The 25498-nt window shown below is 44.2% G+C and overlaps 1 protein-coding gene across 3 annotated transcripts in view; it reads left to right on the top strand.

Annotated features, from left to right (window-relative positions):
• Nucleotides 1–23022, top strand: part of N4BP1 (NEDD4 binding protein 1) — a 146501-nt gene extending 123479 nt beyond the window's left edge. The window contains exons 4-8 of one of the 3 annotated variants that reach the window (XM_073659679.1): nucleotides 18520–18650; nucleotides 19016–19112; nucleotides 19498–19605; nucleotides 20724–20831; nucleotides 21319–23022. In XM_073659679.1, the coding sequence (XP_073515780.1) occupies nucleotides 18520–18650; nucleotides 19016–19112; nucleotides 19498–19605; nucleotides 20724–20831; nucleotides 21319–21658 (784 nt within the window). In that variant the 3' untranslated portion in view covers nucleotides 21659–23022. Of the gene's footprint in view, nucleotides 1–18519; nucleotides 18651–19015; nucleotides 19113–19497; nucleotides 19606–20723; nucleotides 20832–20936; nucleotides 21055–21318 lie in introns of those variants that run through there. The other 2 variants (XM_073659680.1, XM_073659681.1) reach the window with 2 other exon arrangements.
• Nucleotides 23023–25498: the final 2476 nt, after the last annotated feature.

The following is a 25498-nucleotide window of genomic DNA, read 5'->3' as shown; positions in this document are numbered from 1 at the left end:
CTCCTGTATTATACTCCAGAGCTGCACTCACTATTCTGCTGGTGCAGTCACTGTGTATATACATTACTGATCCTGAGTTACCTCCTGTATTATACTCCAGAGCTGCACTCACTATTCTGCTGGTGCAGTCACTGTGTACATACATTACATTACTGACCCTGTACGGATCCTGAGTTACATCCTGTATTATACTCCAGAGCTGCACTCACTATTCTGCTGGTGCAGTCACTGTGTACATACATTACATTACTGATCCTGAGTTACATCCTGTATTATACCCCAGAGCTAAACTCACTATTCTGCTGGTGCAGTCACTGTGTACATACATTACATTACTGATCCTGAGTTACATCGTTTATTATACTCCAGAGCTGCACTCACTATTCTGCTGGTGCAGTCACTGTGTACGGACATTACATTACTGATCCTGAGTTACCTCCTGTATTATACTCCAGAGCTGCACTCACTATTCTGCTGGTGCACTCACTGTGTACATACATTACATTACTGATCCTGAGTCACCTCCTGTATTATACTCCAGAGCTGCACTCACTATTCTACTGGTGCAGTCACTGTATACATACATTACTGATCCTGAGTTACATCCTGTATTATACTCCAGAGCTGCACTCACTATTCTGCTGGTGCAGTCACTGTGTACATACATTACATTACTGATCCTGAGTTACATCCTGTATTATACCCCAGAGCTGCACCCACTATTCTGCTGGTGCAGTCACTGTGTACATAAATTACATTACTGATCCTGAGTTACATCCTGTATTATACTCCAGAGCTGCACTCACTATTCTGCTGGTGCAGTCACTGTGTACATACATTACATTACTGATCCTGAGTTACATCCTGTATTATACTCCAGAGCTGCACTCACTATTCTGCTGGTGCAGTCACTGTGTACATACATTACATTTCTGATCCTGAGTTACATCCTGTATTATACCCCAGAGCTGCACTCACTTTTCTGCTGGTGCAGTCACTGTGTACATACATTACATTTCTAATCCTGAGTTACATCCTGTATTATACCCCAGAGCTGCACTCACTACTCTGCTGGTGCAGTCACTGTATACATACATTACTGATCCTGAGTTACCTCCTGTATTATACTCCAGAGCTGCACTCACTATTCTGCTGGTGCAGTCACTGTGTACATACATTACATTTCTGATCCTGAGTTACATCCTGTATTATACTCCAGAGCTGCACTCACTATTCTGCTGGTGCAGTCACTGTGTACATACATTACATTTCTGATCCTGAGTTACATCCTGTATTATACCCCAGAGCTGCACTCACTATTCTGCTGGTGCAGTCACTGTGTACATATATTACATTACTGATCCTGAGTTACATCCTGTATTATACCCCAGAGCTGCACTCACTTTTCTGCTGGTGCAGTCACTGTGTACATATATTACATTTCTGATCCTGAGTTGCATCCTGTATTATACCCCAGAGCTGCACTCACTATTCTGCTGGTGCAGTCACTGTATACATACACTTCTGATCCTGAGTTACATCCTGTATTATACCCCAGAGCTGCACTCACTTTTCTGCTGGTGCAGTCACTGTGTACATACATTACATTTCTGATCCTGAGTTACATCCTGTATTATACCCCAGAGCTGCACTCACTATTCTGCTGGTGCAGTCACTGTATACATACTTTACTGATCCTGAGTTACCTCCTGTATTATACTCCAGAGCTGTACTCACTATTCTTCTGGTGCAGTCACTGTGTACATACATTACATTACTGATCCTGAGTTACATCCTGTATTATACTCCAGAGCTGCACTCACTATTCTGCTGGTGCAGTCACTGTGTACATACATTACATTTCTGATCCTGAGTTACATCCTGTATTATACTCCAGAGCTGCACTCACTATTCTGCTGGTGCAGTCACTGTGTACATACATTACATTTCTGATCCTGAGTTACATCCTGTATTATACCCCAGAACTGCACTCACTATTCTGCTGGTGCAGTCACTGTGTATATATATTACATTACTGATCCTGAGTTACCTCCTGTATTATACTCAAGAGCTGCACTCACTATTCTGCTGGTGCAGTCACTGTGTACATACATTACATTTCTGATCCTGAGTTACATCCTGTATTATACCCCAGAGCTGCACTCACTATTCTGCTGGTGCAGTCACTGTGTACATACATTACATTTCTGATCCTGAGTTACATCCTGTATTATACCCCAGAGCTGCACTCACTATTCTGCTGGTGCAGTCACTGTGTACATATATTACATTACTGATCCTGAGTTACATCCTGTATTATACCCCAGAGCTGCACTCACTATTCTGCTGGTGCAGTCACTGTATACATACTTTACTGATCCTGAGTTACCTGCTGTATTATACTCCAGAGCTGTACTCACTATTCTGCTGGTGCAGTCACTGTGTATATACATTACATTACTGATCATGAGTTACATCCTGTATTATACTCCAGAGCTGCACTCACTATTCTTCTGGTGCAGTCACTGTGTACATACATTACATTACTGATCCTGAGTTACCTCCTGTATTATACTCCAGAGCTGCACTCACTATTCTGCTGGTGCAGTCACTGTGTACATACATTACATTACTGATCCTGAGTTACCTCCTGTATTATACTCCAGAGCTGCACTCACTATTCTGCTGGTGCAGTCACTGTGTACATACATTACATTACTGATCCTGAGTTACATCCTGTATTATACTCCAGAGCTGCACTCACTATTCTGCAGGTGCAGTCACTGTGTACATACATTACATTACTGATCCTGAGTTACATCCTGTATTATACTCCAGAGCTGCACTCACTATTCTGCTGGTGCAGTCACTGTGTACATACATTACATTACTGATCCTGAGTTACCTCCTGTATTATACTCCAGAGCTGCACTCACTATTCTGCTGGTGCAGTCACTGTGTACATACATTACATTACTGATCCTGAGTTACATCCTGTATTATACTCCAGAGCTGCACTCACTATTCTGCTGGTGCAGTCACTGTGTACATACATTACATTACTGATCCTGAGTTACCTCCTGTATTATACCCTAGAGCTGCACTCACTATTCTGCTGGTGCAGTCACTGTGTACATATATTACATTACTGATCTTGAGTTACCTCCTGTATTATACGCCAGAGCTGCGCTCACTATTCTGCTGGTGCAGGCGCTGTGTACATACATTACTGATCCTGAGTTACCTCCTGTATTATACTCCAGAGCTGCACTCACTATTCTTCTGGTGCAGTCAGTGTACATACATTACATTACTGATCCTGAGTTACATCCTGTATTATACTCCAGAGCTGCACTCACTATTCTGCTGGTGCAGTCACTGTGTACATACATTACATTACTGATCCTGAGTTACATCCTGTATTATACCCCAGAGCTGCACCCACTTTTCTGCTGGTGCAGTCACTGTGTACATAAATTACATTACTGATCCTGAGTTACATCCTGTATTATAGTCCAGAGCTGCACTCACTATTCTGCTGGTGCAGTCACTGTGTACATACATTACATTACTGATCCTGAGTTACATCCTGTATTATACTCCAGAGCTGCACTCACTATTGTGCTGGTGCAGTCACTGTGTACATACATTACATTTCTGATCCTGAGTTACATCCTGTATTATACCCCAGAGCTGCACTCACTACTCTGCTGGTGCAGTCACTGTATACATACATTACTGATCCTGAGTTACCTCCTGTATTATACTCCAGAGCTGCACTCACTATTCTGCTGGTGCAGTCACTGTGTACATACATTACATTTCTGATCCTGAGTTACATCCTGTATTATACCCCAGAGCTGCACTCACTATTCTGCTGGTGCAGTCACTGTGTACATACATTACATTTCTGATCCTGAGTTACATCCTGTATTATACCCCAGAGCTGCACTCACTATTCTGCTGGTGCAGTCACTGTGTACATATATTACATTACTGATCCTGAGTTACATCCTGTATTATACCCCAGAGCTGCACTCACTTTTCTGCTGGTGCAGTCACTGTGTACATATATTACATTTCTGATCCTGAGTTGCATCCTGTATTATACCCCAGAGCTGCACTCACTATTCTGCTGGTGCAGTCACTGTATACATACATTTCTGATCCTGAGTTACATCCTGTATTATACCCCAGAGCTGCACTCACTTTTCTGCTGGTGCAGTCACTGTGTACATACATTACATTTCTGATCCTGAGTTACATCCTGTATTATACCCCAGAGCTGCACTCACTATTCTGCTGGTGCAGTCACTGTATACATACTTTACTGATCCTGAGTTACCTCCTGTATTATACTCCAGAGCTGTACTCACTATTCTTCTGGTGCAGTCAGTGTACATACATTACATTACTGATCCTGAGTTACATCCTGTATTATACTCCAGAGCTGCACTCACTATTCTGCTGGTGCAGTCACTGTGTACATACATTACATTTCTGATCCTGAGTTACATCCTGTATTATACTCCAGAGCTGCACTCACTATTCTGCTGGTGCAGTCACTGTGTATATACATTACATTTCTGATCCTGAGTTACATCCTGTATTATACCCCAGAGCTGCACTCACTATTCTGCTGGTGCAGTCACTGTGTATATATATTACATTACTGATCCTGAGTTACCTCCTGTATTATACTCCAGAGCTGCACTCACTATTCTGCTGGTGCACTCACTGTGTACATACATTACATTACTGATCCTGAGTCACCTCCTATATTATACTCCAGAGCTGCACTCAGTATTCTGCTGGTGCAGTCACTGTGTACATACATTACATTACTGATCCTGAGTTACCTCCTGTATTATACTCCAGAGCTGCACTCACTATTCTGCTGGTGCAGTCACTGTGTATATACATTACTGATCCTGAGTTACCTCCTGTATTATACTCCAGAGCTGCACTCACTATTCTGCTGGTGCAGTCACTGTGTACATACATTACATTACTGACCCTGTACGGATCCTGAGTTACATCCTGTATTATACTCCAGAGCTGCACTCACTATTCTGCTGGTGCAGTCACTGTGTACATACATTACATTACTGATCCTGAGTTACATCCTGTATTATACCCCAGAGCTAAACTCACTATTCTGCTGGTGCAGTCACTGTGTACATACATTACATTACTGATCGTGAGTTACATCGTTTATTATACTCCAGAGCTGCACTCACTATTCTGCTGGTGCAGTCACTGTGTACGGACATTACATTACTGATCCTGAGTTACCTCCTGTATTATACTCCAGAGCTGCACTCACTATTCTGCTGGTGCACTCACTGTGTACATACATTACATTACTGATCCTGAGTCACCTCCTGTATTATACTCCAGAGCTGCACTCACTATTCTACTGGTGCAGTCACTGTATACATACATTACTGATCCTGAGTTACATCCTGTATTATACTCCAGAGCTGCACTCACTATTCTGCTGGTGCAGTCACTGTGTACATAGATTACATTACTGATCCTGAGTTACATCCTGTATTATACCCCAGAGCTGCACCCACTATTCTGCTGGTGCAGTCACTGTGTACATAAATTACATTACTGATCCTGATTTACATCCTGTATTATACTCCAGAGCTGCACTCACTATTCTGCTGGTGCAGTCACTGTGTACATACATTACATTACTGATCCTGAGTTACATCCTGTATTATACTCCAGAGCTGCACTCACTATTCTGCTGGTGCAGTCACTGTATACATACATTACATTTCTGATCCTGAGTTACATCCTGTATTATACCCCAGAGCTGCACTCACTTTTCTGCTGGTGCAGTCACTCTGTACATACATTACATTTCTAATCCTGAGTTACATCCTGTATTATACCCCAGAGCTGCACTCACTACTCTGCTGGTGCAGTCACTGTATACATACATTACTGATCCTGAGTTACCTCCTGTATTATACTCCAGAGCTGCACTCACTATTCTGCTGGTGCAGTCACTGTGTACATACATTACATTTCTGATCCTGAGTTACATCCTGTATTATACTCCAGAGCTGCACTCACTATTCTGCTGGTGCAGTCACTGTGTACATACATTACATTTCTGATCCTGAGTTACATCCTGTATTATACCCCAGAGCTGCACTCACTATTCTGCTGGTGCAGTCACTGTGTACATATATTACATTACTGATCCTGAGTTACATCCTGTATTATACCCCAGAGCTGCACTCACTTTTCTGCTGGTGCAGTCACTGTGTACATATATTACATTTCTGATCCTGAGTTGCATCCTGTATTATACCCCAGAGCTGCACTCACTATTCTGCTGGTGCAGTCACTGTATACATACACTTCTGATCCTGAGTTACATCCTGTATTATACCCCAGAGCTGCACTCACTTTTCTGCTGGTGCAGTCACTGTGTACATACATTACATTTCTGATCCTGAGTTACATCCTGTATTATACCCCAGAGCTGCACTCACTATTCTGCTGGTGCAGTCACTGTATACATACTTTACTGATCCTGAGTTACCTCCTGTATTATACTCCAGAGCTGTACTCACTATTCTTCTGGTGCAGTCACTGTGTACATACATTACATTACTGATCCTGAGTTACATCCTGTATTATACTCCAGAGCTGCACTCACTATTCTGCTGGTGCAGTCACTGTGTACATACATTACATTTCTGATCCTGAGTTACATCCTGTATTATACTCCAGAGCTGCACTCACTATTCTGCTGGTGCAGTCACTGTGTACATACATTACATTTCTGATCCTGAGTTACATCCTGTATTATACCCCAGAACTGCACTCACTATTCTGCTGGTGCAGTCACTGTGTATATATATTACATTACTGATCCTGAGTTACCTCCTGTATTATACTCAAGAGCTGCACTCACTATTCTGCTGGTGCAGTCACTGTGTACATACATTACATTTCTGATCCTGAGTTACATCCTGTATTATACCCCAGAGCTGCACTCACTATTCTGCTGGTGCAGTCACTGTGTACATACATTACATTTCTGATCCTGAGTTACATCCTGTATTATACCCCAGAGCTGCACTCACTATTCTGCTGGTGCAGTCACTGTGTACATATATTACATTACTGATCCTGAGTTACATCCTGTATTATACCCCAGAGCTGCACTCACTATTCTGCTGGTGCAGTCACTGTATACATACTTTACTGATCCTGAGTTACCTCCTGTATTATACTCCAGAGCTGTACTCACTATTCTGCTGGTGCAGTCACTGTGTATATACATTACATTACTGATCCTGAGTTACATCCTGTATTATACTCCAGAGCTGCACTCACTATTCTTCTGGTGCAGTCACTGTGTACATACATTACATTACTGATCCGGAGTTACCTCCTGTATTATACTCAAGAGCTGCACTCACTATTCTGCTGGTGCAGTCACTGTGTACATACATTACATTACTGATCCTGAGTTACCTCCTGTATTATACTCCAGAGCTGCACTCACTATTCTGCTGGTGCAGTCACTGTGTACATACATTACATTTCTGATCCTGAGTTACATCCTGTATTATACCCCAGAGCTGCACTCACTATTCTGCTGGTGCAGTCACTGTGTACATACATTACATTTCTGATCCTGAGTTACATCCTGTATTATACCCCAGAGCTGCACTCACTATTCTGCTGGTGCAGTCACTGTGTACATATATTACATTACTGATCCTGAGTTACATCCTGTATTATACCCCAGAGCTGCACTCACTTTTCTGCTGGTGCAGTCACTGTGTACATATATTACATTTCTGATCCTGAGTTGCATCCTGTATTATACCCCAGAGCTGCACTCACTATTCTGCTGGTGCAGTCACTGTATATATACATTTCTGATCCTGAGTTACATCCTGTATTATACCCCAGAGCTGCACTCACTTTTCTGCTGGTGCAGTCACTGTGTACATACATTACATTTCTGATCCTGAGTTACATCCTGTATTATACCCCAGAGCTGCACTCACTATTCTGCTGGTGCAGTCACTGTATACATACTTTACTGATCCTGAGTTACCTCCTGTATTATACTCCAGAGCTGTACTCACTATTCTTCTGGTGCAGTCACTGTGTACATACATTACATTACTGATCCTGAGTTACATCCTGTATTATACTCCAGAGCTGCACTCACTATTCTGCTGGTGCAGTCACTGTGTACATACATTACATTTCTGATCCTGAGTTACATCCTGTATTATACTCCAGAGCTGCACTCACTATTCTGCTGGTGCAGTCACTGTGTATATACATTACATTTCTGATCCTGAGTTACATCCTGTATTATACCCCAGAGCTGCACTCACTATTCTGCTGGTGCAGTCACTGTGTATATATATTACATTACTGATCCTGAGTTACCTCCTGTATTATACTCCAGAGCTGCACTCACTATTCTGCTGGTGCAGTCACTGTGTACATACATTACATTTCTGATCCTGAGTTACATCCTGTATTATACCCCAGAGCTGCACTCACTATTCTGCTGGTGCAGTCACTGTGTACATATATTACATTACTGATCCTGAGTTACATCCTGTATTATACCCCAGAGCTGCACTCACTATTCTGCTGGTGCAGTCACTGTATACATACTTTACTGATCCTGAGTTACCTCCTGTATTATACTCCACAGCTGTACTCACTATTCTGCTGGTGCAGTCACTGTGTATATACATTACATTACTGATCCTGAGTTACATCCTGTATTATACTCCAGAGCTGCACTCACTATTCTTCTGGTGCAGTCACTGTGTACATACATTACATTACTGATCCTGAGTTACCTCCTGTATTATACTCCAGAGCTGCACTCACTATTCTGCTGGTGCAGTCACTGTGTACATAAATTACATTACTGATCCTGAGTTACCTCCTGTATTATACTCCAGAGCTGCACTCACTATTCTGCTGGTGCAGTCACTGTGTACATACATTACATTACTTATCCTGAGTGACATCCTGTATTATACTCCAGAGCTGCACTCACTATTCTGCTGGTGCAGTCACTGTGTACATACATTACATTACTGATCCTGAGTTACCTCCTGTATTATACCCTAGAGCTGCACTCACTATTCTGCTGGTGCAGTCACTGTGTACATATATTACATTACTGATCCGGAGTTACCTCCTGTATTATACGCCAGAGCTGCGCTCACTATTCTGCTGGTGCAGTCACTGTGTACATACATTACATTACTGATCCTGAGTTACATCCTGTATTATACTCCAGAGCTGCACTCACTATTCTGCTGGTGCAGTCACTGTGTACATACATTACTGATCTTGAGTTACCTCCTGTATTATACTCCAGAGCTGTACTCAATATTCTGCTGGTGCAGTCACTGTGTATATACATTACATTACTGATCCTGAGTTACATCCTGTATTATACTCCAGAGCTGCACTCACTATTCTTCTAGTGCAGTCACTGTGTACATACATTACATTACTGATCCTGAGTTACCTCCTGTATTATACTCCAGAGCTGCACTCACTATTCTGCTGGTGCAGTCACTGTGTACATACATTACATTACTGATCCTGAGTTACCTCCTGTATTATACTCCAGAGCTGCACTCACTATTCTGCTGGTGCAGTCACTGTGTACATACATTACATTACTCATCCTGAGTTACATCCTGTATTATACTCCAGAGCTGCACTCACTATTCTGCTGGTGCAGTCACTGTGTACATACATTACATTACTGATCCTGAGTTACATCCTGTATTATACTCCAGAGCTGCACTCACTATTCTGCAGGTGCAGTCACTGTGTACATACATTACATTACTGATCCTGAGTTACATCCTGTATTATACTCCAGAGCTGCACTCACTATTCTGCTGGTGCAGTCACTGTGTACATACATTACATTACTGATCCTGAGTTACCTCCTGTATTATACTCCAGAGCTGCACTCAGTATTCTGCTGGTGCAGTCACTGTGTACATACATTACATTACTGATCCTGAGTTACATCCTGTATTATACTCCAGAACTGCACTCACTATTCTGCTGGTGCAGTCACTGTGTACATACATTACATTACTGATCCTGAGTTACCTCCTGTATTATACCCTAGAGCTGCACTCACTATTCTGCTGGTGCAGTCACTGTGTACATATATTACATTACTGATCCTGAGTTACCTCCTGTATTATACGCCAGAGCTGCGCTCACTATTCTGCTGGTGCAGGCGCTGTGTACATACATTACTGATCCTGAGTTACATCCTGTATTATACCCCAGAGCTGCACTCACTATTCTGCTGGTGCAGTCACTGTGTACATAAATTACATTACTCATCCTGAGTTACATCCTGTATTATACTCCAGAGCTGCACTCACTATTCTGCTGGTGCAGTCACTGTGTACATACATTACATTACTGATCCTGAGTTACATCCTGTATTATACTCCAGAGCTGCACTCACTATTCTGCTGGTGCAGTCACTGTGTACATACATTACATTTCTGATCCTGAGTTACATCCTGTATTATACCCCAGAGCTGCACTCACTATTCTGCTGGTGCAGTCACTGTGTACATACATTACATTTCTGATCCTGAGTTACATCCTGTATTATACCCCAGAGCTGCACTCACTATTCTGCTGGTGCAGTCACTGTGTATATACATTACATTACTGATCCTGAGTTACCTCCTGTATTATACTCCAGAGCTGCACTCACTATTCTGCTGGTGCAGTCACTGTGTACATACATTATATTTCTGATCCTGAGTTACATCCTGTATTATACCCCAGAGCTGCACTCACTATTCTGCTGGTGCAGTCACTGTGTACATACATTACATTTCTGATCCTGAGTTACATCCTGTATTATACCCCAGAGCTGCACTCACTATTCTGCTGGTGCAGTCACTGTATACATACATTTCTGATCCTGAGTTACATCCTGTATTATACCCCAGAGCTGCACTCACTATTCTGCTGGTGCAGTCACTGTATACATACTTTACTGATCCTGAGTTACCTCCTGTATTATACTCCAGAGCTGTACTCACTATTCTGCTGGTGCAGTCACTGTGTATATACATTACATTACTGATCCTGAGTTACATCCTGTATTATCCTCCAGAGCTGCACTCACTATTCTTCTGGTGCAGTCACTGTGTACATACATTACATTACTGATCCTGAGTTACCTCCTGTATTATACTCCAGAGCTGCACTCACTATTCTGCTGGTGCAGTCACTGTGTACATACATTACATTACTGATCCTGAGTTACCTCCTGTATTATACTCCAGAGCTGCACTCACTATTCTGCTGGTGCAGTCACTGTGTACATACATTACATTACTGATCCTTAGTTACCTCCTGTATTATACCCTAGAGCTGCACTCACTATTCTGCTGGTGCAGTCACTGTGTACATATATTACATTACTGATCCGGAGTTACCTCCTGTATTATACGCCAGAGCTGCGCTCACTATTCTGCTGGTGCAGTCACTGTGTACATACATTACATTACTGATCCTGAGTTACATCCTGTATTATACTCCAGAGCTGCACTCACTATTCTGCTGGTGCAGTCACTGTGTACATACATTACTGATCCTGAGTTACCTCCTGTATTATACTCCAGAGCTGCACTCACTATTCTGCTGGTGCAGTCACTGTGTACATACATTACATTACTGATCCTGAGTTACATCCTGTATTATACTCCAGAGCTGCACTCACTATTCTGCTGGTGCAGTCACTGTGTACATACATTACATTACTGTTCCTGAGTTACATCCTGTATTATACTCCAGAGCTGCACTCACTATTCTGCTGGTGCAGTCACTGTGTACATACATTACTGATCCTGAGTTACACCCTGTATTATACTCCAGAGCTGCACTCACTATTCTGCTGGTGCAGTCACTGTGTACATACTTTACATTACTGATCCTGAGTTATATCCTGTATTATACTCCAGAGCTACACTCACTACTCTGCTGGTGCAGTCACTGTGTACATACATTACATTACTGATCCTGAGTTACCTCCTGTATTATACTCCAGAGCTGCACTCAGTATTCTGCTGGTGCAGTCACTGTGTACATACATTACATTACTGATCCTGAGTTACCTCCTGTATTATACTCCAGAGCTGCACTCAGTATTCTGCTGGTGCAGTCACTGTGTACATACATTACATTACTGATCCTGAGTTACATCCTGTATTATACTCCAGAGCTGCACTCACTATTCTGCTGGTGCAGTCACTGTGTACATACATTACATTACTGATCCTGAGTTACCTCCTGTATTATACCCTAGAGCTGCACTCACTATTCTGCTGGTGCAGTCACTGTGTACATATATTACATTACTGATCCTGAGTTACCTCCTGTATTATACGCCAGAGCTGCGCTCACTATTCTGCTGGTGCAGGCGCTGTGTACATACATTACTGATCCTGAGTTACATCCTGTATTATACTCCAGAGCTGCACTCACTATTCTGCAGGTGCAGTCACTGTGTACATACATTACATTACTGATCCTGAGTTACATCCTGTATTATACTCCAGAGCTGCACTCAGTATTCTGCTGGTGCAGTCACTGTGTACATACATTACATTACTGATCCTGAGTTACATCCTGTATTATACTCCAGAGCTGCACTCACTATTCTGCTGGTGCAGTCACTGTGTACATACATTACATTACTGATCCTGAGTTACCTCCTGTATTATACTCCAGAGCTGCACTCCGTATTCTGCTGGTGCAGTCACTGTGTACATACATTACATTACTGATCCTGAGTTACATCCTGTATTATACTCCAGAGCTGCACTCACTATTCTGCTGGTGCAGTCACTGTGTACATACATTACATTACTGATCCTGAGTTACATCCTGTATTATACTCCAGAGCTGCACTCACTATTCTGCTGGTGCAGTCACTGTGTACATACATTACTGTTCCTGAGTTACATCCTGTATTATACTCCAGAGCTGCACTCACTATTCTGCTGGTGCAGTCACTATGTACATACATTACTGATCCTGAGTTACACCCTGTATTATACTCCAGAGCTGCACTCACTATTCTGCTGGTGCAGTCACTGTGTACATACATTACATTACTGATCCTGAGTTACATCCTGTATTATACTCCAGAGCTACACTCACTATTCTGCTGGTGCAGTCACTATGTACATACATTACATTACTGATCCTGAGTTACATCCTGTATTATACTCCAGAGCTGCACTCACTATTCTGCTGGTGCAGTCACTGTGTACATACATTACTGTTCCTGAGTTACATCCTGTATTATACTCCAGAGCTACACTCACTATTCTGCTGGTGCAGTCACTGTGTACATAAATTACATTACTGATCCTGAGTTACATCCTGTATTATACTCCAGAGCTGCACTCAGTATTCTGCTGGTGCAGTCACTGTGTACATACATTACATTACTGATCCTGAGTTACATCCTGTATTATACTCCAGAGCTGCACTCACTATTCTGCTGGTGCAGTCACTGTGTACATACATTACATTACTGATCCTGAGTTACCTCCTGTATTATACCCTAGAGCTGCACTCACTATTCTGCTGGTGCAGTCACTGTGTACATATATTACATTACTGATCCTGAGTTACCTCCTGTATTATATGCCAGAGCTGCGCTCACTATTCTGCTGGTGCAGGCGCTGTGTACATACATTACTGATCCTGAGTTACATCCTGTATTATACCCCAGAGCTGCACTCACTATTCTGCTGGTGCAGTCACTGTGTACATAAATTACATTACTGATCCTGAGTTACATCCTGTATTATACTCCAGAGCTGCACTCACTATTCTGCTGGTGCAGTCACTGTGTACATACATTACATTACTGATCCTGAGTTACATCCTGTATTATACTCCAGAGCTGCACTCACTATTCTGCTGGTGCAGTCACTGTGTACATACATTACATTTCTGATCCTGAGTTACATCCTGTATTATACCCCAGAGCTGCACTCACTATTCTGCTGGTGCAGTCACTGTGTACATACATTATATTTCTGATCCTGAGTTACATCCTGTATTATACCCCAGAGCTGCACTCACTATTCTGCTGGTGCAGTCACTGTGTACATACATTACATTTCTGATCCTGAGTTACATCCTGTATTATACCCCAGAGCTGCACTCACTATTCTGCTGGTGCAGTCACTGTGTATATACATTACATTACTGATCCTGAGTTACCTCCTGTATTATACTCCAGAGCTGCACTCACTATTCTGCTGGTGCAGTCACTGTGTACATACATTATATTTCTGATCCTGAGTTACATCCTGTATTATACCCCAGAGCTGCACTCACTATTCTGCTGGTGCAGTCACTGTGTACATACATTACATTACTGATTCTGAGTTACCTCCTGTATTATACTCCAGAGCTGCACTCACTATTCTGCTGGTGCAGTCACTGTGTACATACATTACATTTCTGATCCTGAGTTATATCCTGTATTATACCCCAGAGCTGCACTCACTATTCTGCTGGTGCAGTCACTGTATACATACATTTCTGATCCTGAGTTACATCCTGTATTATACCCCAGAGCTGCACTCACTATTCTGCTGGTGCAGTCACTGTATACATACTTTACTGATCCTGAGTTACCTCCTGTATTATACTCCAGAGCTGTACTCACTATTCTGCTGGTGCAGTCACTGTGTATATACATTACATTACTGATCCTGAGTTACATCCTGTATTATCCTCCAGAGCTGCACTCACTATTCTTCTGGTGCAGTCACTGTGTACATACATTACATTACTGATCCTGAGTTACCTCCTGTATTATACTCCAGAGCTGCACTCACTATTCTGCTGGTGCAGTCACTGTGTACATACATTACATTACTGATCCTGAGTTACCTCCTGTATTATACTCCAGAGCTGCACTCACTATTCTGCTGGTGCAGTCACTGTGTACATACATTACATTACTGATCCTTAGTTACCTCCTGTATTATACCCTAGAGCTGCACTCACTATTCTGCTGGTGCAGTCACTGTGTACATATATTACATTACTGATCCGGAGTTACATCCTGTATTATACTCCAGAGCTACACTCACTATTCTGCTGGTGCAGTCACTGTGTACATACATTACATTACTGATCCTGAGTTACATCCTGTATTATACTCCAGAGCTGCACTCACTATTCTGCTGGTGCAGTCACTGTGTACATACATTACTGTTCCTGAGTTACACCCTGTATTATACTCCAGAGCTACACTCACTATTCTGCTGGTGCAGTCACTGTGTACATACATTCCTGATCCTGAGTTACACCCTGTATTATACTCCAGAGCTGCACTCACTATTCTGCTGGTGCAGTCACTGTGTACATACATTACTGATCCTGAGTTACCTCCTGTATTATACTCCAGAGCTGCACTCACTATTCTGCTGGTGCAGTCACTGTGTACATACATTACATTACTGATCCTGAGTTACATCCTGTATTATACTCCAGAGCTGCACTCACTATTCTGCTGGTGCAGTCACTGTGTACATACATTACATTACTGTTCCTGAGTTACATCCTGTATTATACTCCAGAGCTGCACTCACTATTCTGCTGGTGCAGTCACTGTGTACATACATTACTGATCCTGAGTTACACCCTGTATTATACTCCAGAGCTGCACTCACTATTCTGCTGGTGCAGTCACTGTGTACATACTTTACATTACTGATCCTGAGTTATATCCTGTATTATACTCCAGAGCTACACTCACTACTCTGCTGGTGCAGTCACTGTGTACATACATTACATTACTGATCCTGAGTTACCTCCTGTATTATACTCCAGAGCTGCACTCAGTATTCTGCTGGTGCAGTCACTGTGTACATACATTACATTACTGATCCTGAGTTACCTCCTGTATTATACTCCAGAGCTGCACTCAGTATTCTGCTGGTGCAGTCACTGTGTACATACATTACATTACTGATCCTGAGTTACATCCTGTATTATACTCCAGAGCTGCACTCACTATTCTGCTGGTGCAGTCACTGTGTACATACATTACATTACTGATCCTGAGTTACCTCCTGTATTATACTCCAGAACTGCACTCCGTATTCTGCTGGTGCAGTCACTGTGTACATACATTACATTACTGATCCTGAGTTACATCCTGTATTATACTCCAGAGCTGCACTCACTATTCTGCTGGTGCAGTCACTGTGTACATACATTACATTACTGATCCTGAGTTACACCCTGTATTATACTCCAGAGCTGCACTCACTATTCTGCTGGTGCAGTCACTGTGTACATACATTACATTACTGATCCTGAGTTACATCCTGTATTATACTCCAGAGCTACACTCACTATTCTGCTGGTGCAGTCACTATGTACATACATTACATTACTGATCCTGAGTTACATCCTGTATTATACTCCAGAGCTGCACTCACTATTCTGCTGGTGCAGTCACTGTGTACATACATTACTGTTCCTGAGTTACATCCTGTATTATACTCCAGAGCTACACTCACTATTCTGCTGGTGCAGTCACTGTGTACATACATTACATTACTGATCCTGAGTTACATCCTGTATTATACTCCAGAGCTGCACTCACTATTCTGCTGGTGCAGTCACTGTGTACATAAATTACTGTTCCTGAGTTACATCCTGTATTATACTCCAGAGCTGCACTCACTATTCTGCTGGTGCAGTCACTGTGTACATACATTACTGATCCTGAGTTACACCCTGTATTATACTCCAGAGCTACACTCACTATTCTGCTGGTGCAGTCACTATGTACATACATTACATTACTGATCCTGAGTTACATCCTGTATTATACTCCAGAGCTACACTCACTATTCTGCTGGTGCAGTCACTGTGTACATACATTACATTACTGATCCTGAGTTACCTCCTGTATTATACTCCAGAGCTGCACTCACTATTCTGCTGGTGCAGTCACTGTGTACATACATTACATTACTGATCCTGAGTTACATCCTGTATTATACTCCAGAGCTGCACTCACTATTCTGCTGGTGCAGTCACTGTGTACATACATTACTGTTCCTGAGTTACATCCTGTATTATACTCCAGAGCTGCACTCACTATTCTGCTGGTGCAGTCACTGTGTACATACATTCCTGATCCTGAGTTACACCCTGTATTATACTCCAGAGCTGCACTCACTATTCTGCTGGTGCAGTCACTGTGTACATACATTACTGATCCTGAGTTACCTCCTGTATTATACTCCAGAGCTGCACTCACTATTCTGCTGGTGCAGTCACTGTGTACATACATTACATTACTGATCCAGAGTTACCTCCTGTATTATACTCCAGAGCTGCACTCACTATTCTGCTGGTGCAGTCACTGTGTACATACATTACATTACTGATCCTGAGTTACCTCCTGTATTATACTCCAGAGCTGCACTCACTATTCTGCTGGTGCAGTCACTGTGTACATACATTACATTACTGATCCTGAGTTACCTCCTGTATTATACTCCAGAGCTGCACTCACTATTCTGCTGGTGCAGTCACTGTGTACATACATTCCTGATCCTGAGTTACACCCTGTATTATACTCCAGAGCTGCACTCACTATTCTGCTGGTGCAGTCACTGTGTACATACATTACATTACTGATCCTGAGTTACCTCCTGTATTATACTCCAGAGCTGCACTCACTATTCTGCTGGTGCAGTCACTGTGTACATACATTACATTACTGATCCTGAGTTACCTCCTGTATTATACTCCAGAGCTGCACTCACTATTCTGCTGGTGCAGTCACTGTGTACATACATTACATTACTGATCCAGAGTTACCTCCTGTATTATACTCCAGAGCTGCACTCACTATTCTGCTGGTGCAGTCACTGTGTACATACATTACATTACTGATCCTGAGTTACCTCCTGTATTATACTCCAGAGCTGCACTCACTATTCTGCTGGTGCATTCACTGTGTACATACATTACATTACTGATCCTGAGTTACCTCATGTATTATACTCCAGAGCTGCACTCACTATTCTGCTGGTGCAGTCACTGTGTACATACATTACATTACTGATCCAGAGTTACCTCCTGTATTATACTCCAGAGCTGCACTCACTATTCTGCTGGTGCAGTCACTGTGTACATACATTACATTACTGATCCTGAGTTACCTCCTGTATTATACTTCAGAGCTGCACTCACTATTCTGCTGGTGCAGTCACTGTACATTACTGATCCTGAGTTACCTCCTGTATTATACTTCAGAGCTGCACTCACTATTCTGCTGGTGCCGTCACTGTACATTACTGATCGTGGGTCGCCTCCTGTGCCCTGTTATCGGGGGGGTTCTCTGACCCCGTTGATGACGTGGTGGCTGACGCTTTCTTCTTCTTGCAGTCACGGGTTACAGAAGTTCTTTTCCTGTCGGGGAATCGCGATCGCCGTAGAATATTTCTGGAATAAAGGACACCGGAATATCACAGTGTTTGTTCCTCAGTGGAGGACGAAACGAGACCCCAACATCACAGGTAACGGGGGGGGTCGTCACATGTCACTGACGTGTATATGGTCAACGAGCTCAGATACGGCATGTGTCTCATCCCCCACCCATGCACATATGTGGAGGGAAAGCAGAATAAGCTGATGAGAGACCCTCAGGGGTCTTCAGTATAGAGGTTTATGGTGGTCCGTGGTCTGACACCATTCACCTGATTACAGATCCTGGATGTAAATAGTGAACACCACAGCGCCGTACACTGTGTAGTGGCCGTTCTCAGGGACTGCATCTCAGCTCCCATTGCCTTCAATAGGTTGTCGTCAGCATATAAATCCTGGACCGCCCCTTTAATTACTGCCACAATAACACATTATCATCTTGTTTCCCGTCCTACAGAGCAGCACTTCCTTCAGCAGCTGGAAGAGCTGGGAATCCTGTCGTTCACCCCTTCTAGGACCGTGCTGGGCTCCCGAATCTGTTCCCATGATGACAGGTGTGTAGGTCTCTTATGAGATATGGGATCGTTGCTTTATGGGGGTTTTAATGGGGTTGGAGGAGAACGTAGCTGCTTCCTTCTCAAAACAGCGCCACATCTGCCTGCAGGTTGTGATTGGTATTGCAGCTCAGCCCTATTGAAGTAAATGTTAGCTGAGTTGATGCAAACTGCAAACAGGGGAAGAAAGCAGCAATATGGATGAAACTGGAGCCCGTCTATTCCAGACTGCAAGAGATAAAAGCAGTACTCCCCCGGGGGGTGGGCGCGTTGCTCCTCCATTCTCCCTGAACGTCGTCCTGCAGCCGTACGTCAGCTGCCCGCTCTTTAGGGTCTCAGTCAGGGGTGTGGGATGACGTGCGATGCTTTTTCCCTCTTTCTGCAGATTCCTCTTGCACTTGGCAGAAAAGACAGGAGGAATCATAGTCACAAATGACAATCTCCGGGAGTTCGTGGTGGAATCTCCTGCATGGACCAAGATTATAAAAGAAAGGTCTGTGCTCGCCTGGTGCAGATCCGTCACTGTTACCTCTGCTGCTGTGCGGACCCGTCACTGTTACCTCTGCTGCTGTGCGGACCCGTCACTGTTACCTCTGCTGCTGTGCGGACCCGTCACTGTTACCTCTGCTGCTGTGCGGACCCGTCACTGTTACCTCTGCTGCTGTGCGGACCCGTCACTGTTACCTCTGCTGCTGTGCGGAACCGACGGCGTTACCTCTGCTGCTGTGCGGAACAGACGGCGTTACCTCTGCTGCTGTGCGGAACAGACGGCGTTACCTCTGCTGCTGTGCGGAACCGACGGCGTTACCTCTGCTGCTGTGCGGAACCGACGGCGTTACCTCTGCTGCTGTGCGGAACTGACAGCGTTACCTCTGCTGCTGTGCGGAACCGACGGCGTTACCTCTGCTGCTGTGCGGAACCGACGGCGTTACCTCTGCTGCTGTGCGGAACCGACGGCGTTACCTCTGCTGCTGTGCGGAACCGACGGCGTTACCTCTGCTGCTGTGCGGAACCGACGGCGTTACCTCTGCTGCTGTGCGGAACCGACGGCGTTACCTCTGCTGCTGTGCGGAACTGACAGCGTTACCTCTGCTGCTGTGCGGAACTGACAGCGTTACCTCTGCTGCTGTGCGGAACTGACAGCGTTACCTCTGCTGCTGTGCGGAACCGACGGCGTTACCTCTGCTGCTGTGCGGAACCGACGGCGTTACCTCTGCTGCTGTGCGGCTGCAGTCAGGATAATTCTTGCTCTGCTCTCTCTGCACCCAGAGGTGTGTGGGGCAGGGGATACGGGCGTGTGGGCAGACATTGCACCTGTGATACCTGCCTGACTGCGCACAGCTCAGTCGCCCCTCCGCCGGCCGCGCTCGCCCCTCCGCCGGCCGCGCTCGCCCCTCCGCCGGCCGCGCTCGCCCCTCCGCCGGCCGCGCTCGCCCCTCCGCCGGCCGCGCTCGCCCCTCCGCCGGCCGCGCTCGCCCCTCCGCCGGCCGCGCTCGCCCCTCCGCCGGCCGCGCTCGCCCCTCCGCCGGCCGCGCTCGCCCCTCCGCCGGCCGCGCTCGCCCCTCCGCGTGACTCTGTAGATTTCTCAGTTTCATGTTTTTCGCTTTTCAGATTATTACAGTTCACGTTTGCTGGCGACATCTTCATGATCCCGGATGATCCACTTGGACGACACGGCCCAAAGCTGGATAATTTCCTGAGCAAGCAGCCCGAGCACAGGTGAGGAGGACGTCATCTCGCCAGGTTTCCTTTTCCTAGGATAGAAAAAGGGGGTAAACTTTCAAGATGTCTTTATTTTGTGCCTTAATTTTGATTTTTTTTCAGACCTTTATAATTACTGACGACCTCAAGTGCGGTTACTACTCGGACCAGCAGAGCGCCCCCTCTCCTCCTCTATATGTTTGTGTCTTGTTTTTATTAATATTAAAAGCAAATTAAAATATTTTTCTCAGCAACAGGCTATTATTTTAATTTTTTTGGCTCGGGTTTATTTCTACACTTCAATCAGGTCTGCGCTTTTTGCAGACAGGACTGTGCAGCAGTGCGGATTTTGCTGCAGTGGATTCCGCCATCGTTTGCGCTCTCGGCCTTCCAGTCTCCGCACACTTGGCCTTACAGTCTCTGCACACGTAGGATTTGTGTATATGCTTCCTTATTTCTATATGTTTTACTGACACGACTTGTTTGTTCTCTCTCCTTTCCCCAGAGTTTACCCTCTCACCCCTCGCCCATCGGACAGCGGAGTGTTTTTTCCCAGCAATGACATCTCCGTTTCTGGGATTTTCCCAAAGGGCACCGATCACTCCCATCCCAGAGGTTTCCTACCCATAGACAAAAAGCCCACGTTCAGTCCGGCCATCCAGAACATCCTGCGCCCGCAGGCCGTCGTCCCCCCAAAGAGGACGACTCAGGAGACTTTATTGCTGAAAGACTCGCTCCTAAAAATATTTCCTGAATCCCAACAGAGCGAGAAAATCAACCAGATCCTGTCCGCACATCCGTACATGAGGGATCTCAATGCCTTGTCAGCCATGATCCTCGACTGAGCACCCTCATTCTGTTTTATTATACCTATTTTTGCCCCTTTTTTTTTTTTGTGACGGACCCAGCACTGGTGGAATCGTCAGGGTCCGACTGGCTGTTTATGGTTAAAAAAAAAAACACCTGGAAATTCAGCGGAAAGCGAGTAGTGGGCGTAGATATACCAGGAACGTTCCTAGCGGCTGATGGGGCATAATATATGGAAGCTGCAATTACTGCATACCTAGTATTATAATATAACGTTTGTTTAATGGTGGGAATGTTCACCCCAATTATTTTTCAATTTGTCATTTGATTTGGGGGCCGTATGTTTGGTCCATGCTGCACCTATTTGCCAAAGTCACATGCAAGGACTGCGCCCATAAAGGGTCTATAATGCTCTGGTCCTGATGGCAGGCACACATCAGCCCAAGTTTTTATTGTATTTTTTTTTTTTAGCAGGACCATAGTTACATACTATGGCGTAACGAGGGGACGTAGTACCCCGGAAAATATACTATTTATTTTAGATAATTCCTGTTCTCTGTGGGGTTTTCTTCTTCTTCGGTGGGGCGCGTTACTCTTACACTAGATAACGCCTTGGCATCTTCTCCGACAACATATCGTTTCGTCATCCTTCTTTCTGTAGCTGCAGCCGGCGATCTGCTCTTCTGATCAGAAAACATTCACTTTTTTTTTTTTTTTATGGTATTTTTGCTTGTGTTTTTTTTTTATTTTTTTTTTTATAGGGTTTAACAAAATATTAACCCCGATGTTAAAGTCGAAAATGACACAAAACGCACTACATGTGACATTTGTTTGGGATTAGGCTGTTTCCAGAAATCGGCAAAAGCAGAATTCTCAATGTTATGTAGTGGGTTTTTTGTTTGTTTTTTTTGCATTTTTTTTTTTTTTTTGCTTTTCTCTATAAGTCTTGGAAAATGGCAGATAGAAAGAAGTAACAAAATGACTCTAAGGCTGGAGCAATACTGCCACTTTGGCCGCAACGCGCGTTGTGCCACCAAAAATCGCTTTACGCCGCTGCAAATGAACAGCATAATGGAGCCGGGTTTTTTCTCTCTTTCGGGATGCATGAAGCGGAAGAATAAATAAATGGAATGAATATATATATATATATATATATATATATATATATATATATATATATATATTATTTATATATATTTATTTATTATTACATTCAGCCCTATAAACTGAAGATTTTTAGGGCTGAATGCAATATAAAAATATTATTTATATAAATATATATATTTTGCGCAAAGCTACATTATTTAGGCAGCCTTTCACACTTTTTTTTTCAGCATTTTTTTTTTACTTTTTAAAAACTACAAAAGAAATTGTGTGTGTGTATGTGTATATATATATATATATATATATATATATATGTAATATATATAATTTTTTTTTTTTTTTAAAGTGCTGAAAAATAGTGTGGAAGGCGTTTTTTTTCTTTCGCTTTTTTTTTTTTTTTTTATTATTCTGGTTGCTATGGCTACATGCCACGGAAATAAATATGTAAAAATATACATATACATTTTTTTTTTTTAATACATATTAAAGAAAAAAAAAAAAGTTTTATGCGCAGAAAATGTCAGAAATGAAATTTAGTAAGATAATAAATGTAGTAAATACTTTAGCAGACGTTGTGCTCCCCTGTATACATATATACAGTCTCATCGATGCAGCCGGGACGTGTCCATCCATTACTTATAGGGCTGAATGCATTCTCAGAACTGGAAAAAATGCTCAATAAAAAGAAGGATCAGGGTCATCGCTGAGAACAGATTTTTTATTTTATTTTATTTTTTATTTTATTTTTTATTTTATTCAGCTAAATATTCCATCCATGCCAATGTGATGATTTCTGCTTATTCTGATATTTTAGGAATGAAATAAAAAGCCGCCGTCTCCCACCCTCCTTCCCAAATAAGAGATGTTCTTCCCGTGTAGGTAGCCGGGCTGATGTCGGGGGACGATCTCCCACTGTTTCTGTTCAGGTTTTGTAAATGTTTCTGGTCTTTTAATAAAGGAAGTTTATTTTCATTACTACGGATCCGTGCGGTCACTGTGCGTCCTGGGGGAGGTGTATGGAAAGGAGACGATGGGCGACATTCGCACCAATGCGGCACCTCCTGCTCCGGTTCCGGTCCAGCAATGTCGGGGGCTCGTGTGCCGCTATTATGCAACCTGGGGCTTGAAAGAATCATAATTTTCAGCTAATTTTGTTATTTACATGCAGCAATTTTCCGTTGCAAATTAATGGTCTGCAGTTAGCCAAGCAAGAGTTGGTCCAAGGCCAGTCTCATGGTCCGAGTACGGATATACAGACCCTCTATGGTTCTCCTGACAGCTTGGTAGTTATTATAAGAAACCAGTAGTGTCTATTGGACCCAAGGAGCAGGCAACCAGCAGCACAGAGTATTTAAGCGGAGCAATGTGCTGATCTTGTGGGAGACGGAGTTTATAGATTCCTTGGGAATATGACAGTTGGCTTGAAATGGCTGATCACAGAGAACAACAGACCGATCTGTTTATTGGCCGTGACCCCATTAGAGTTAATAAAATCTCTAATCTTAGTTCTGCACATGCTGAAAGTGCTTCTTATGACTGAAGGGTTTACCCCCCCAGAAACAGCAGATTATCTATCACTGGAGTCCTGACCTCGCGGTGATGTTAAATGCAGAAATTCCCCTGAACCGGAGGGCTTATATATATCTAGGCAGAGACCCCGGTGATGGACAGGGTTTATCTGCTTCTGCGGATCTGTGGAAAAGCTTCAGTTTCCGGACTGATGGCTTCTCGCTGTGATCCCGGCTGCAGCGTTTCTCATCATTTCTGAGCTACGAGATGATGCACAGGAGTAAAGAAATGCTGCCCATAGCAGCCAAACACATGGCAACAGCATCTCGCACTAGATTTCACAATACAAATTGCACAAATGATTAAATATTATATATTGAATTTCTTAGACCCGGTAATAATAATGTGTTTACTTTCACAATCTACATTAGAACAGCTGTAAAATCCTGCCGAGATCTCTCACTGCTCAGTACAAGCTGCAGTTGGGTGGGTGGAGACTGGAGAGCTGTCAGGCTGGGTGGGTGGAGACTGGAGAGCTGTCAGGCTGGGTGGATGGAGACTGGAGAACTGTCAGGCTGGGTGGGTGGAGACTGGAGAGCTGTCAGGCTGGGTGGATGGAGACTGGAGAGCTGTCAGGCTGGGTGGGTGGAGACTGGAGAGCTGTCAGGCTGGGTGGGTAGAGACTGGAGAGCTGTCAGGCTGGGTGGGTGGAGACTGGGGAGCTGTCAGGCTGGGTGGGTGGAGACTGGGGAGCTGTCAGGCTGGGTGGGTGGAGACTGGAGAGCTGTCAGGCTAAGTGGGTGGAGACTGGAGAGCTGTCAGGCTGGCTGGGTGGAGACTGGAGAGCTGTCAGGCTGGCTGGGTGGAGACTGTGGAGCAGTCAGGCTGGCTGGGTGGAGACTGTGGAGCAGTCAGGCTGGCTGGGTGGAGACTGTGGAGCAGTCAGGCTGGCTGGGTGGAGACTGTGGAGCAGTCAGGCTGGCTGGGTGGAGACTGTGGAGCAGTCAGGCTGGCTGGGTGGAGACTGTGGAGCAGTCAGGCTGGCTGGGTGGAGACTGTGGAGCAGTCAGGCTGGCTGGGTGGAGACTGTGGAGCTGTCAGGCTGGCTGGGTGGAGACTGTGGAGCTGTCAGGCTGGCTGGGTGGAGACTGTGGAGCTGTCAGGCTGGCTGGGTGGAGACTGTGGAGCTGTCAGGCTGGCTGGGTGGAGACTGTGGAGCTGTCAGGCTGGCTGGGTGGAGACTGTGGAGCTGTCAGGCTGGCTGG

The sequence above is a fragment of the Phyllobates terribilis genome, unplaced genomic scaffold (assembly GCF_046119375.1).
Source record: "Phyllobates terribilis strain yellow unplaced genomic scaffold, ASM4611937v1 Scaffold_14__1_contigs__length_39327217, whole genome shotgun sequence".
Taxonomy (NCBI): domain Eukaryota; kingdom Metazoa; phylum Chordata; class Amphibia; order Anura; family Dendrobatidae; genus Phyllobates; species Phyllobates terribilis.
This window is presented reverse-complemented; position numbering and strand designations above follow the sequence as displayed.